We start from the raw sequence: 16964 nt of genomic DNA, 5'->3' as shown, positions 1-16964 counted from the left end.
AGGTCATCCTTCATAACCCTTGCAAATTAATGTTTGCTTATCTTTTTTTTTTTTAATATTTTACTCATCTAAGCACAAAGAGTTGTTTTTTGTTTTAATTTCTCTCCCCTTCCTCGCCCCCCAGTTGTCTGCTTTCTGTGTCCATTCGCTTTGTGTTGTTCTGTGTCCGCTGGTATTCTTGTAAGCAGCACCTGGAATCCGGGTCTCTTTTTGTTGTGTCATCTTGCTGCGTCAGCACACCCTATGTGCTGCGCCATTCCTGGGCAGGCTGCACTTTTTTCGTGCTGGGCGGCTTACCTTACGGGATCAACTTCTTGCATGTGGGGCTCCCCTACGTGGGGGACACCCCTGCGTGGCACAGCACTCCTTGTGCGCATCAGCACTGTGCGTGGGCCAGCTCATCACACAGGTCAGGAGGCCTGGGGTTTGAACGTTGGACATCCTTTGTGATAGGCAGACACCCTATCGGTTGGGCCAAATCCGCTTTCCATTGTTTGCTTATCTTTTTAGACAAATAAACAAAGAACAAATACAAATAACAAGGACTGGGAGTAAAGAAGATGGGAATAAGAGGGGAAAAAAACAGTTTCATAATAAAAAACTAGGAGGGCTGAAAGAAAAGCACTTAATGTAAACACAGGTATATTATTTTGACTGACTAGATTGCTAATAAATCCAAATAACTGGGAAAACATGATAGTATAAAATGACCTATGGGGCAGTGTTAATGTGGGAAAAAAAAGATCGGAGAAATAAAAAGTAATCTAATATTGTTCCAAATCCCAAAATTCTTCCATTCATTTAATGTTTTATACCACTATACCTTAAATTATAATATTAAATAGAAAAAAATTTTAATATTAATAAAGGTCAATTTTAAGAAAGGAATGTTGTCTTGGAGATTTAATAACCTTGTTGGTGAGTATAAATTTCTCTGTTATACAAAATGGAAAATATTTTGTAAGTTACTTGTGAAATATTTATAAAGTGCTCTGAGGTTTTTTTAAACAAATCTGTAAAGTTACATATAAATCTTTAGTCTTTTAAAATACCCAGATGAAAATAACCATTTAAGTACAAGTAATTTTGATAGTTAATTTTTTTATTAGGGAAGTTGTGGGTTTACAAACAATCATGCATAAAATACAGAATTCCCATATAACACTGCACAACCAACACCTTGCACTGATGTGGAACATTTGTTAAAATTGATGATCGCATATTTCTTATTTTTTGGGCATTTAATCTTTTTTTTAATTAAAGCTAAAAGATCACGAAGAATGTTACATTAAAAAACATGAGAGATTCCCATATAACCCACTCCCCACCCTCCACCCCCATCATTTTTGTAAATTGTATTTTTTGGAAGATATATACATCTCAGAAAATGTTACATTAAAAAACATAAGAGGTTCCCGTATACCCCCAACTCCCCCACCCAACTCCTCCCCATCATTGTGGAACACTCATCATACTCAGTGAACATATTTTGGAACACTGCTGCCCCACATGAGTAATAGTTTACCCTGTAGTTCACACTCTTCCCCAGTACATTCAGTGGGTTATGGCAGGATATATAAAGTCCAGCATCGGACCCTGAAATATCATTTAGGACAACTCAATGTCCCAAAAATGCCCTCGCATCACATTTCTTCTTCCCTCTCCCTGCCCTCAGCAACTACTGTGGCCACTTTCTCCACCTCAATGCTACAATTTCTTCTATTACTAGTCACAATACTTTTATAGTAGAATATCAGTAAGTCCACTCTAATCAGTATTTTATTCCTCCATTCTGTGGACCCTGGGATGATGATGTCCACTCCACTTCTAGATCAAGAGGGGGCTTAGATTCCACATGGATGATGGATGCAGTTCTTCTGTTTGCAGTTGTAGATACTCTTGATTCCCTGGTGTGGTCGCTGACCATCTTCACCTCCCTGTTAGCTGACTGGGGTAAGTTCAATGAACCAGAAAGCAACTCTGCTGAGGCTCAGAGCCCAGCTGGCACATGGGCAGTACAGAGATTCAAGTCCCCTGAGTATACACCATACCCAGTGCCAAACACAGTTTCAGTAAAAGTGACAGAAGAGGCATCTGTGAAAAGGTTACATCTGAGTCCAACTCCATCACACTCGGGAGAACAAATTCCAAAGTAGGGCCCTCTGACATGGCACAGAATTCCAAATCCATCTGCCATGACCATATACTTGTGGGTCTCCATAGCCTATAGGAGAACCAGTACCTAGGATTGTATCTACTTTGGCTTTTTCTGGGGTCCTGCTGAGGCATGCATAAACACGACCTTTCTGATGACTTCCCAACTCATTTGAAGCCTCTTAGCCATATAAACTTATTTGTCTTTGCCATTTCCCCCTTTTATTCAAGGTCAAAAAACAGTTTTTAACACATGATCCTACATGTAGGCTGAGATATTCTGTTGGTTTGAGTTGACCCTTTTATTCAAGGTCTCTTTCTAGTTGCATCACCAGCTAGTGATTGGTAGTAATCCCTTGGCACCAGGAAGGCTCATCCACGGGAGTCATGTCCCACACTGGGGGGAAGGTAATGCATTTATATGCTGAGTTTGGATAGCACATTTTTAATTATAAATTAAAGTCCATTGTTTAAGGTTCACTGTGTAATGTGGTTCCATGTATTTTTAAAAATTATTATCATATATACAATTTAACATTTCCCCTTTTAGTCATATTCAGATGTATAGTTCAGTGCTGTTGTGTTTACAGTGTTGTGCTACCATCAGCACCATCCATTACCAAAACATTTACCCAGTTCCAAATAGGAACCCTGTACATTTTAAACCTTAAATTCCCATTCCCCAATCCTAACCCCATCCCTTGGTAATCTATATTCTAGATTCCAACTCTATGAGTTTTGCTTATTCTAATTGCTTCAAACTAATGAGATCATACAAAATTTGTCCTTTTTTTGTGTCTGGTTTATTTCACTCAACATTATGTCTTCAAGGTACATCCATGTTGTCTCATCAGGAATGCAATCCTTTTTAATGGCTGAATAATATTCCATTGTATGTTTACACCATATTTTAATTATCCATTCATCAGTTGATGGATACTTGGGGTGCTTCCATCTTTTGGCAATTCCCATGAATAATGCTGCCATGAACATTGGTGTGCAATTATCTGTTTGAGTTCCTGCCTTTCAGTTCTTTTGGTTATATACCTAGTAGTGCAATTGCTGGGTCATATGATAGCTCTATACTTACTTTCTGGGGAGCTGCCAAACTGTCTTCCATGGAAGCTACAATAGTTTACATTGCCACCAGCAGTGAATGAGTGCTCCTATCTCTTGTCTCTTTGTATTCTCTCCAACAATTGTTATATTCCATTTTTTAGTAACAGTCACTGTAATGGGTGTGAAATGGTATCTCACTGTGGTTTTTTATCCCCCCCCCCCCCGGTGGCTTTTTGTGTGCTGTCTGCTCTTTCTGTCCATTTGCTGTAGATTCTTCTGTGTCTGTATTTATTTGTTTTAATTCCCTTCCCCCCTTGTGGCTTGCATGCTGTCTTCTCTCTGTGTCCATTCACTGTGCACTCTTCTATGTTCTTGTTTGTCTCCCTTCTTTTTTTTTTTTTTTTGTTGTTGCATCACCTTGCTGAGTCAGCTCTCCACAGGGTCTGTAGTCTGGGCAGCACTCCATAGCATGTGGGCAAGCCTGCATTCACAAGGAGACTCCGGGATGCAAACTAAGGGCCTCCCATATGGTAGATGGGAGTTCATCTGATTGAGCCACAGCTGCTTTGCTCATTGTGGTTTTGATTTGCATTTCCATGATGGCTAAAGATGGTCAGCATCTTTTCATATGCTTTCTGTTTGTTTATCTTTGGAAAGATGTGTATTCAAGGTTTATAATTAGATTATTTATCTTTTTGTTGCTTGTGGGCAAGCCGCTGACGCCTTGTTAGACATAGGAAAACCTCTCTAACTATAAGGCCTTTGGGGTTCCACCCAAAAGATGGCACAGAGGCATGTGGCGGACATGCCCGTGCATGCCCGGACATGTCCCTCGGAACTTGCCTTCCCCCCAGCAACTAGAGCACATGAACCAATCAGCCCCACTAAATTAGCATAGCCAGTAAGCTGCTTGCACGTTGCCTCATGGTCTATAAAAGCTACTACACTTCCTCAATAAATCAGACCTGCACCACCAGCCTGCGTCTCCAGAGTGGTTACTGTGTGTTGTCTTGCTCTGTTCGTCCCTACCTCTTCGGAAGTGGAGCCACTGGATGGCACCGCAACATCTGGTGCCTGACCAGGGACCTGAAAACCCCAGAGACAATATCAGCGAGCTATCAAGCACAGCTTGGTGTTGCAGTTGGTAAGTGACCCTCGGAATGGGTAATCTTTCCTCTTCTGAGAAGGCCCCCCACCCGACATTTTTTGGACTATCCCCATTACCCAAGGTAAAGCATTTCTCACTCTCATAGTGCAGGGCAAGTCCATTACTGGGCAAATAGACACTGGAGCTGACTTATCTGTCCTCCGCTCTTCTGATACAGACCCTTCATGGCCGCTAAAACTAGGTCCCCTAGTTCAAGGTGTGGGAAGCCTAAGACCGTCACACCAGCTTACATCTACATTGACTTGGACAGACCCAGATGGCAGAACGGGCACCTTCCACCCCTTGTGTTACCCAACCTTACTCATACCCTTTGGGGGCATGACGTTTTCCCCAAAGTGGGAGCCGTCCTCACTACTAATCCTACAAATTACTCCCAAGCATAAAGGCCACTGGCCGTCCGCCTTTATTTATTTTATCCAAACCAAAACCTATAAGATTAACATGGAAAACACAAAACTCTATTTGGACAGACCAGTGGCCACTGCCTCGAGTAAAATTAGAACAACTAAAACTCCTTGTGCAGGAACAATTGAACTTGCAGCATATAGAACCCTCTACTAGTCCTCATAATTCTCCTATCTTTGTGATTAAAAAAAAATCCGGTAAATGGAGGCTACTACATGACCTCAGAGATATTAATGCTCATATGACAAAGATTGGCTCCCCGCAACCAGGCCTTCCTCATCCTTCAGCCATCCCATGCAATTACCACATTATTGCAATAGACCTCAAAGATTGTTTCTTTTCCATTCCTCTTCATGAGGACGACCGTCAATACTTTGCCTTTTCCGTACCCATCACAAATAATTCAGTCCCCCCACAATGTTATCAGAGGAAGGTACTCCCGCAAGGAATGAAAAACAGTCCAGCTATGTGCCAAATATTCATTAGTGAAGCCACCCGTCCCCGTTCTCAGTTTTGTCAAATTGTTCATTATATGGACGACATCCTCATTGCTCACCCAGACCAAATTCACCTACAATTCTGCTTGAAATCTCTTCTACATAGCCTTATGCAACTAGGCCTCACCATGTCACCTGAAAAAGTACAAAACTACCCGCCTTACACCTTCTTAGGCTATACCATCATGAGCTCTATCAGTCCTGCCATCCCCACTATTGTTTTGCCCCATAAATGTACTCAATGTGTTTCAGCGCCTCTGTGGTGATATCAATTGGTTGCGTCCTCATCTGAGTGTAACTACTCATGAACTAAAACCTCTTTTTGACCTCCTGGAGGGTGACCCTGACCCCTCCAGCTGTTGTTTGGTGGCAGCGCTGAATGAGACTGCCTGAGCCTCATAAATGACAGAATTAAAAGTCTTCACCTAACCCACTTTCAACCAAAACTCCCTCTTTCTGCTCTAGTCATCAACTCCCCTGGGATGCCCACAGGTCTTCTATATCAGGATTCCCCCCTCTTTTGTGTACACTTATCTTTTAGTCATTTAGGTAAAATTACCTCTTATTGTGATGCCATATGTATCCTTGGGAGAAAACTCAGAAAAACAGGTCTTCTCTTGCATGGCATTGAACCCAACAACTTAGTTCTACCATTCACTCAAGAACAAATACAACATCCTTCCCAAACTGATCTGAACATGCAAACTCTCCTATCAGGATTCACAGGTCAACTTGATAACCATTTGCCAAAAGACAAACTCATCACTGCCATGATTATTCTTCCATTTGTTCTCTCCTCTCACTCCTTTCCTACAACTTCTATCCCTCACGCTGCTACAATCTTTACCGACACTAACAAAACTCACTTTTCTATAGTAGTAAAATCCCTCAGTGCCTCAGATTCCATCCACGTCGAGCAACATACCAGCTCTGTTCAACAAGGAGAACTACGTGCTCTCCTCCAAGTTTTCCTACATCACCAATCCATCCCTTTCAATATCTTCACTGAGAGTGCATATGCAGCTAATACTATCCGTGCACTGCCACATGCAGTCCTTAAAAACAAAATGACCATTCAAGATAATATGTTGCTTTTTTTGAAATCCCTCCTTGAAAATCGCAAACATCCCTGGTTCATCTAACATATTCGTTCCCACACTGGACTCCCAGGACCTCTTGCTAGTGGCAATGCCTTAGCCGATTTCTGGCTCGTAGTAAAATTATTAACCACAGACCTAAACCAGGCAAGACTCCTTCATGCACAGTTTCACATGTCTGCTCTTTCTCCCCATCACCTCTTCCCCTCCTTAACACAGCAGCAATGCAAACACCTTCACTCGTGCATGTAAACAATGTGGCCCTCTCCTTCCATTAGGCCCTCTTCAACCTCAGGGAATAAATCCTCGTGGCCTCCGTCTGAATGCCATTTGGCAAGGGGATGTCATACACATACCTATTTTTGGAAAAACTAAATTTCTACATGTCATAGTAGACACCTTTTCCAAATACACCTTTGCCACTGCTTTCGCAGGAGAAACTTCAAGACATGTCATTACTGCTTGCCTTCAAGCCCTCAACCAAATGGGCATACCATGGACCATAAAGACTGATAATGGACCTTGTTATGCTTCCAAATCCTTCCAAAATTTCTGTGCCTCATGGCGCATCACACACAAAACTGATATTCCATACAATCCCCAGGGCCAAGCTATCATTGAACACATCCACCTCATGCTTAAAAACAAAATAAAAAAAATGAAGGGGCAATATCCCTGAGATACCCCCAGGGATGTTCTAAATAAGACTTTAATCACTATGAATTTTCTCACATTTGACAATGAACGCTGTACTCCAGCAGTCAGACACTGGGGAGAACTTAGAAATACTCCAACCCCCATGCCATTAGTTAGATGGAAAGACCCCCTTATAAATGCATGGCAAGGGCCCCATTCCCTATTAACCCAGGGACAAAGGTATGCTTGTGTCTTTCCAGAGAACGCACAACAGCCAACCTGGGTCCCCAGCCAGCTCGTTCGACCAGCCACCAGAGATGAAGTCGATACACAGCACCAAAATACCGAGGAGAAAGAATGACTCTGGACTCTTGCATCAATTACAGGCACCAGGACCACCGTTATTGGGTGTATCCTTATCTTAATAATTGCTAACACCGCTTCAGGCACACTCCTTTGGATCACTCCATTCCTCTGGACCTCGAGTCCTGCCCTTCTAGCCATGGGACATCCAAATCAAGGCTGCGACCCCCCTATGCCGTGAGGGCAGTCTTTGGAAAATGGACGCTCTGTGGAGAAAATGCCTGCTTAGATCTTCATCTATTCATAATAATGAATGCCACGCTCACTAAAGGAACTTGGGTTTCTTCACACACGAATGACTCAGACTGGGCAGCCAGCCTCAATAAGACTGCAAACACCACCCTCTCTGTGCACGCCTTACCCTGTGTAACTCTTCCCTTTCTTTTTATAGACTCAAGCAACCAATCCTTTGACTGTAACATCACCTATTGCGTCCTTTCCAATTGCTGGAACCATACCAAGCATCCCTATGCTATTATTGTTAGAATTCCCTCCTTAATATGGGTTCCCATTAATGCTACTGAGTGGACTGGCCCTTCTGAATTAATTACGCACTTACATTTTAGGCAAAATGAGCAGTTGGTGTAGTTGTAGCTCTCATCGCAGCTATTATAGCTAGCCTAGCAGCCGCTGCCACTAGTATCACTTGTATAGTCCAATCCAATTCCAATGCTAACACAATAAACAACTTAGTAGAAAAAATGACCACCCCCTTGCAAACACAAAACCTGCTCAATAATCATATTCATGGCAGCCTACTTAATGTACAACAACAAAAAGATTTATTAGAAGAAGAAGTACAAATGATAATGCAATTGACAAGACTGCCCTGTGACATTAATTATCCACACATTTGTGTTACCCCCATCAATGCCACCGATGGCATGGCAAACTTTACTGCAGCCAGAGCAATGTTAAAACAAACCCTACTCGGACATTGGAACAACGACTTTTTAAATTTAACCACTCAGCTCACCCATCAAATTCTGACCCTTAACAGCCCCCGAGCAACTACCATAGACACCACACTGATCACCAATATTCTAGCTAACCTTCAATCTCTTTTCACTCCCTCTAATCTCATAACATTTGTTATCATTGTATCTGTTCTTCTAATGTGTATACTCTGTATAAGATATGTACTGCGCAAAGTGCAAAACCTCCGCAAAGATGTTAAAACTTTAGTACTTGTCCAGCAGGCTATGGTCAGTTCTCTAGAAGCAGAAGAAGGCACTGCAGAAACCGTTTCTCAAGCCGCGAATATCTTCGGCCTTGCAGTCCTGCAAAAAATGCAGAGATAAACACCGTGCCAGAGAGCTTGGCTGGTAGCCAATGATGGGTAAGATCCTCAGAGTAGGACAACCTAAGACAATCACAGTCACCTTGGAACAAAACAACAATGGCGCTTTGCCTTGCCTCTAATAAAAGAAAAAAGGGGGAATTGTGGACAAGCTACTGACACCTTGTTAGACATAGGAAAATCTCTCTAACTATAAGGCCTTTGGGGCTCCACCCAAAAGATGGTGCCGAGGCATGCGGCGGAAATCTGCCTTCCCCCCAGCAACTAGAGTGCATGAACCAATCAGACTCACTAAATTAGCATAGCCAGTAAGCTGCTTGCATGTTGCCTCATGGTCTGTAAAAGCTACTACACTTCCTCAATAAATCAGATCTGCACCACCAGCCTGCATCTCCAGAGCAGTTACTGTGTGTGATCTTCCTCTGTTCATCCTTACCTCTTTGGGAGCAGAGCCGCTGGGTGGCACCGCAACAGTTGCTAAGTTGAAGGATTTCTTTAAATATTATGGATATTAAACCTTTATCAGATATGTGGTTTCTAAATATTTTCTCTCATTATGTAAGTTTCATTTTACTTCCTTTTTTTTTAAGATTTATTTTTTAAATTTATTTTCTTCCCTTCCCCCACCCCCCATAGTCTGCTCTCTGTGTCCATTCAGTGTGTGTTCTTATGTGTCTACTTGTATTTCTGTCAGTGGCACCCAGAATCTGTGTCTCTTTTTGTTGCATCATCTTGCGGCACCAGCTCCCCATGTGTGTGGTGCCACTCCTGGGCAGGCTGTACTTTTTTCACACTGGGCAGCTCTCCTTAAGGGGAGCACTCCTTGCACATGGGGCTCCCCTACCCAGGGGACACCCCTGCATGGCATGGCACTCCTTGTGCACATCAGCACTGTGCATGGGCCTGCTCATCACACAGGTCAGGAGGCCCTGGGTTTGAACCCTGGACCTCCCTTGTGGTAGGCAGACCTTATATCCATTGAACCAAATCTTCTTCCCTCATTTTACTTTCATGATAAATTCCTTTGAGTAACAAAAGTTTTCAATTTTGATTAGGTCCCATTTATCTATTTTTTTGTTGTTCCTTGTGCTTTAGGTTTAAGACTAAGAAACCGTTGTCTAATATAAGTTCCTGAAGAAGTTTTCCTATGTTTTCTCCTAGGAGTTTGATAGTTCTAGATCTTATATTTTGCAAATAGTGATCCAGTATTTCCAGCACAAGTTTTAAAGAAACTATTCTATCCCAATTGAGTGTTCTTTGCCATCTTGTCAAAAATAAGTTGGCTATAAATGTGATGTTTGATTTCTAAGCTCTCAGTTCTATTCCATTGGTCTATATGTCTGCCCTTGTGCCAGTACCATGCTGTTTTGACTACTGTTGCTTTGTTATAAGTTTTAAGATTAGGAAATGTGATTCCTCCAACTTCATTCATCTTTTTCAAGATGGTGTTTGCTTTTCAGGAGTCTGATGACTGGCTTTTCCATTTCTGCAAAGAAGGTTGTTGGAATTTTTATTGAGATTACATTTAAATATAAACTGCTTTGGGTAGTAGTGACATTTCAATATTATTTTATCTTTCAATCCATAAACAGGGGATACCCTTCCATTTATTCAGGTCTTCTTTATTTTAGCAATGCAAGATAGTTTTCTGTGGACAAGTCCTGTACAGCCTTAGTTAGGTTTATTTATAGATATTTGATTGTTTTAGTTGCTATTGTGAATGTAATTTTTTCTTAATTTCCTCTTCAGAGTATTTATTATTGTTTCTGTAGAGAAACATTACAGATTTGGGGGTTAAATCTTTACATTTCCTCTGACCCCAGAGGACTCTGGAGTTTGGGATTCCTAGCTATACCAATTACTGCTAATCTTTTTGGTGTCATTTAAAAGATATATCCCCTAAAATATGGTTTAATGAAATCTTAGTTATTAAGAACTTTTAAAAAACTATTGGGAATGGATGTGGCTCAAGTGGTTGAGCACACACCTCCAACATGGGAGATGCTGGTTTTTGGTTCCTATTGCCTCCTGAACAACAACAACAACAAATAAAACAAGCAACAAGCAAAACAAAAGATAAAACCAACTCAGGGAAGCCAATGTGGCTCAGTGGTTGAGTGCCAGCTTCCCACATATGAGGTCTCAGGTTCAATCCCCCATCCCCAGTACCTAAAAAACAAACAAACAAACAAATAAAAAAACAAACAAAAAACAAAATTAAATTAAAAAACACCAAATATTATTGGTGAGCAGATGTTTTTGGAAACAATTTTTGGAGACACTACAATGAGTTCATATTTTCATTTCTTTTGTTTCCAGGAGGTTATGGGGATCAAACCCAGGACCTTGTACATGGGAAGCAGGTGCGCAACCACTTGCGCTAATCTGCTCCCCTCCAATTTCTTTTCTTTTTTCTATCTTTTTGCAACGTCATCTTTGGTGAGTCACTACATGCCTTTCTGCACTGTGTGGGGGCCCTGTGTCTCTCCATGCAGGTCTGGGGTGCCACTTTTCTTTTTTTTACCAGGAGGTCCTGGGGATGCAACCTGGGTACTGCATGTGGTAAAGGGGAGCTCAATTGCTTGAGCCACAGCTACTTCCCCTAATTTTCTTTTGCTTATAAGGACATCGGCCTAATTGGATGAAGGCTCATCCTCATTCAGGATGGTCACACCTTAACTAATAACAGACATTTCAAAGACCCTATTTACAAATAAGTTTATAACCACAGGAACACTGATGAAGACCTGAATATACCTTTAGTGAGGAACATGAGTCAATCCCCAACAATAACATACAAACATAAATATGCATGACATAAATGTGAAGCATAATGAATTTGAATTTTAAAAATGGAATTACATTGTATTTTTCTTTTTTTTTTTAAAAGATTTATTTATTTATTTAATTCCCCCCCCTCCCCTGGTTGTCTCTTCTTGGTGTCCATTTGCTGCGTCTTGTTTCTTTGTCCGCTTCTGTTGTTGTCAGCAGCACGGGAAGTGTGGGCGGCGCCATTCCTGGGCAGGCTGCACTTTCTTTTCACGCTGGGCGGCTTTCCTCACGGGCGCACTCCTTGCGCATGGGGCTTCCCCACGCGGGGGACACCCTTGTGTGGCGCCGCACTCCTTGCGCGCATCAGCACTGCGCATGGGCCAGCTCCACACGGGTCAAGGAGGCCCGGGGTTTGAACCGCGGACCTCCCATGTAGTAGACGGACGCCCTAACCACTGGGCCAAAGTCCGTTTCCCTGTATTTTTCTTTTGTATATTCTTTTACATTATAATTAAAATTCACCCTTGTTGTATAGCCATGATTTGTTCATTCAATTGCTATACAGAATTTATCACAAGAGACTTTTCTCTTCTACTGTTAAATAACCAGTTTGGTTTTTTTTTCCTTTAGTTTGGAGTATTATCAACAGCACTCCTATGAATGCTCCTGTATAGGTATGCACCTTGAGGGATGTCTGCTGGGTTCTTCTATGGTATATACCAAGGATGTATACATTTCAACTTTCTAAATAATGCTAAGTTGTTTTTTTTAAAGTGTTCAAATAAAAGCTTTTTCTCTGTGATCAGGAATAAGACAATGATGCTTTCACTATTTAGAAACCATATTTGTATAGAAAGTGTTGTTTTATCCCTATTTATGTATATGTATAAAACTTAAAAGAATGTGGACATATAGTTCTCTTGTGGGAAGATATATCATTAAATCAATTTTAAAAATTGATTAGGGGACTCTTCAGGTTTTCTGTTCTTTCCTGTGTCAATTTTGGTAGGTTATATTTTTCTCTAAGAATTTGTTATTTCATCGAAATTTTTAGATTTAATAGTACACATTTGGTCCTTATATTCTTTTATGTTTACATAATCTGAAGTTCTTTTGCTGTTTCAATTCTGATATTATTTAGTTGGATCATATTAATTTTTCTCTGAAGTGATCCTGTCAGGAATTTATCAATTTTATTATTGTTTGACAATAACTACATTTTGGTTCAATTTTCCACTCAATTATAAATTTTTCTATTTCAGTATTTCTGCTCTTTATTCTTTCTACCTTATTCTTTCTTTGAATTTCTTTTGCTGTTCTTTCTCTATCTTCTTGATATGGATGATTAGCTCATTAATTTTCAGCCTGCCTTCTATTGCTAATATTTACATCTAAGTTTTTAATATTTTTGCTGAAGTTGCTAATTACTATTTCATATGCATCTCACAAATTTGGACATATAGTATTTTGTTTGGTTCAAAATATTTTATGATTCCCATTTTAGTTTTTTCTTTAACCAATTTAGAAGTATAATTCATAAATTATAGATATATGGAAATTGTATACTATCTCCTTGTTTTCAATTTCTAGTTTAATTTACATTATGGTCAGAGAACATATTCTGTAGAATTTCAATCCTTTCAAATTTGTTGCTTTCAAATTTGTTGAGAATTCCTGGCTGAATACATTATCAATACTGATGATTATTCGAGATGTTTGAAATTACAGGTATTCTTTCAAGCATGTGAAAGCTTCTATGTAGACCTGTTAGGTTAAATTGTGTTGTGGTCAAGTCTTCTAAATCATTAATATTTTGTCTGCTTGTTCTTTCAATTACTGAAAAATATTTTTTTACTTCTCTTTGAATTATTATCAGTTTTTCTTTATATATTTTGGGACTATGTTAGTATATAAGTATAAATTTAAAGAGGAAACTTTTATCATTATGGTAATAACATTTTCTATCTTCAGAAATATTTTTTGACTTGTCTATTTTCTATGAGATTAATATATCCATATCAGCATTCTTCAGGTATCTGCTAACCTTATCTTTTTCTATCTTTTATATTCAATTTTCCTGTTCCCTTATATTTAAGATGTCTCTTAACAGTGACATACAGTTGAATTTTTAAAAATTCAGTCTGACATATACATATATTTTTAATAGGAGCACTTAGCCTAAAATTACATTTTTTGGGGGATCAAATCTACAATCATATTTTTGTTTTCTATTTATATTACTTAGTTTCCTGGCTGCCCCCAGTTTCAGAGGCTAAAGGCCTGCTTCGTTCCAGGGTTCCTAGCGCTTTACCTAGCTGGCCATTTTTGGCTTCCTTGGCTTACCTATGAAATGGCAATGTCTTCCTTCTCTTCCAGTTCTGCTGATTTTCAGTTTCTACAACTCCATGTGGTTTTCCTTCATAAAGGATTAATCTCACCCAATCTCACCCAGTTGGGTCATCATTTCACGAAAAAAAAAATCTTCAAAAGGTCCTATTTACAATGTATGAACATCTACAGGGATGGATTGAGAATATGTTTAATTTTTGCACTGCTATAGCATATTTTGAATATGGGATTGAAATTTAATAGGAAAAATATTTTATTTTAAAAACCAAACTAAAATGAAAAAAAAGTTCAGGATATATGGCTTATTGATGTTGGGAATTTTACGTTTAAAGCAGCTAGAATGAGCAATTAATACTTACTGGATCTGCAGCAACATAGAACTTGGGAGGTTTATTTGCACGGGGGAGATTTAGGGACTAGGGTAGGGTGGGTGAAAGAAGGCTTCACAGGAAGTGATTAGACTTTCTAGCTCAATATCTAGGATGTAAACATTCTGGATGAAATGGGGACTTGAGTACTTTCTTAGCAATATTTAATACAATGGTGGTCTTCATTGCGCTGGTTCATGCAGAATGTACTTTCACACACTTTAAAGTCATTGGTTTCTCTATTTTACATGTCCCACTGTAATAGTAGCTGAATGAGGGCAGGAATATTGTCTATCCTCAAAGCGTGACACAGAGTAGGTATGGGCCAAATAATTGTTGAATGAATATATTGTCTATGGGATTCTAACAAGTATAAGTGAAAACAAAGACTTCAACGGCGAGCAGCAAACAGAAAGAGAGGTATGGAAGGGGCCTTTACGGGTGAAGAAACGAAGACAGTAGAGGAAAATCTTTGCCTAAGAGAACCCAGTACAGGACCGAGAGCGGAGGTGACGGTCGTTCGCCGCCACGGGACGCCTGCTGGCCCTGGGCAGCCCTCTCGGGAGCGCTCACGCTACGGTGTTGTGGGAGCTCCTCGACTCACTCTTAGGTTGTGGGGTCTTGCACCAAGGGCACATGCCACAGGACGCGCTCAGGCCCGGCTCGCGGCCGGCTGGAAAGGTGCACGTAGGCAGGCCCGCTCAAGCCCCCGGCGTGGCGCTCGGCGTTCTCTCAGTGGCCACAGTCACCTAGTGCCCGCGCGACAGCAGCTCACTGTGCTAGGGCTTGATACGGATGAAAAAGTACAGGTCTGGGTTTCCCCGGACGTTTTAGAGTTGCGCACCAGCCCCGCCTTTTCCGGTAGGGCCCCACGCCGCCTTTACGCGTGGTTGGATTGGACCTTCTCTGGGAGTGTTGCCCTCGGTCGCCTGTGCACTTGCCCCTGTCTGGAGCGCGGAGGCCCACCGGGGTCGCAAAGACGTCATCATGGTGGGCGCCTCTCTCCCCGTCCCCCGGCTCCGGAGCCTGCTCGGTTCCTAGGAAGGCGTCTGTCTGGCAGGCAGGGATGAAGGGGGCGGTTTCGGGAAGCTGATGCCTGGGAAGAGGCGCCGCGGGGAGAAGGGAGGGTGCGAAATGATTCTTTTGGGCAGTGGGACGGGGTTAGAGGGTGCTGGGCAAAACGTCCCCTAGGCGAGGCCCGGGCTCTTTGTTCGGACTTTAAAGTTCGCGTCTGAAGTATTTAGTGCTCACAAGCCTCCCAGCACTCCTAGGCTCGTGCCTAAATTCTCTCCTGGCACCACCTCCTAGGGCACTTTTTGCCTACTTACTGGTAACTAGGGGTGTTGGGGAAAACGTTCAGGGCGCGTCCTCCAGGCACCTGGACCCCCAGAGGCGAGCGTAGACTGCTTGGGTTTGGTTACCCCTTCCTCAGCTTCCATTCTCACCACCGGTTTCCCTTCACCTTCCCAAGTCCAGCTTCTACGCCCTTAATTCCCGGGACCGCCTTGAAACTTATTTTTATTAAAAATCAAATAGACACGTAAGAATCTTTATAAAACATGTTTAAGTTGCAAAGATGAACAATATAGGGAATTTTTGTTATCGTCCATTTAAAGGAGTAGAACATAGCATAACTTTGTGTGCCTCTCCTTGATTCTGTAACCTTCAGTAACCCCTGAGAGGTAAACAGCAACTAAATTTTGTGTTTATAATTCTCTGGTTTTTCTTTGTAGTTCTACTACCTGTTTCTATCCCAAAACAATACATTGATTCTTCTTGCTTTTTTCTCTTAATACTATATTTTTGAGACTCGTTGTTGTATAGGAACACGTTTAAAAATATTCATTTTTCTAATCAGTTTTTAATAAAAACAAAAAAAGTATAATCTGGTAAAAAGTTTTGCTAGGCACGTCTTTTATTCGTTTTCTTTGTTTCTCTTTCTGTTCGTTTCCTTTTCTTCCCTTTTCATGCATACCTGTCATTTTTGTCTTTAATATTTGTCTACAATATGCTTTCTTGCTGTAAGATTATACACATTTGTGTACAGTGTGTTTGCTTTATCACCATGCTTGTGTCATTTATACCCCTTTAGAATATAAATTTCTTTCTTAACCTTTTCTTTTTCAGAGTGGAATATTAAAGCAATTTCCTGTGATTTGTGTGACTGTGGGTGTGTGTTTGGGTAGGTTTAATTGATATTTGGCTTCAGTCCTTGACTATCAGAACTTCACTTTTTTCAGGCAGTATGTTAGGAGTATATTGCTTTGGCATAAGGCTGAAAGAGTGGCATATACATCCGTTCTCACTGGTACATATCTGATCCTGTCATTCTGGTGCAACTTTACCAGTGGCTGTAGCGCCTTCTCCTTTGAATTGAAACTGACACTGGCCATTTTTCTTCAAGGCTTTTATTTTACGTTAGCCTCTCTAAACTTCTTTCAGTTTAGCCCAGAATTTTGGCTTATGGAGTCCCAGAGGACTCTTTGGCACTTGTGTTTCCTTAATTGTGATTTTGGTGAAATTATTTAACTTCTTTAAGTCTCACTTGCCCCATCTGTTAAATTGGGATGACAAACTACTTCATAGGATTGTTGTGAAAATTAAATGTAAAGCACTTAGCCCAGTGTCTGGCACTTAGTAAATGTTATTCGTTGTTACTAACTTTAGTGATAGTAGTAAATAGTAAACGAGTACAATTTGTACTTGTCTACATTTGCTACTTTATTTTCTCTTTGAATCTTTCCTGTAGCTTCACAAGTTTATGTATATTTATGTGTGTATGTTTTAATATCAAAA

General features: G+C 40.8%; 1 protein-coding gene across 1 annotated transcript in view; it reads left to right on the top strand.

Moving 5' to 3' along the window:
- The first annotated feature begins 15021 nt into the window (after nucleotides 1–15021).
- TMA16 (translation machinery associated 16 homolog) overlaps nucleotides 15022–16964 on the top strand; it is a 28241-nt gene continuing 26298 nt past the window's right edge. Inside the window, exon 1 of the mRNA XM_004450807.5 lies at nucleotides 15022–15158. Coding sequence (XP_004450864.1) covers nucleotides 15156–15158 — 3 coding nt within the window. The 5' untranslated portion in view covers nucleotides 15022–15155. The remainder of the gene's footprint in view (nucleotides 15159–16964) is intronic.

The sequence above is a fragment of the Dasypus novemcinctus genome, chromosome 1, assembly GCF_030445035.2.
Source record: "Dasypus novemcinctus isolate mDasNov1 chromosome 1, mDasNov1.1.hap2, whole genome shotgun sequence".
Lineage (NCBI taxonomy): Eukaryota > Metazoa > Chordata > Mammalia > Cingulata > Dasypodidae > Dasypus > Dasypus novemcinctus.
The sequence above is the reverse complement of the archived record's forward strand: the minus strand, read 5'-3'. Positions and strand labels throughout refer to the sequence as shown.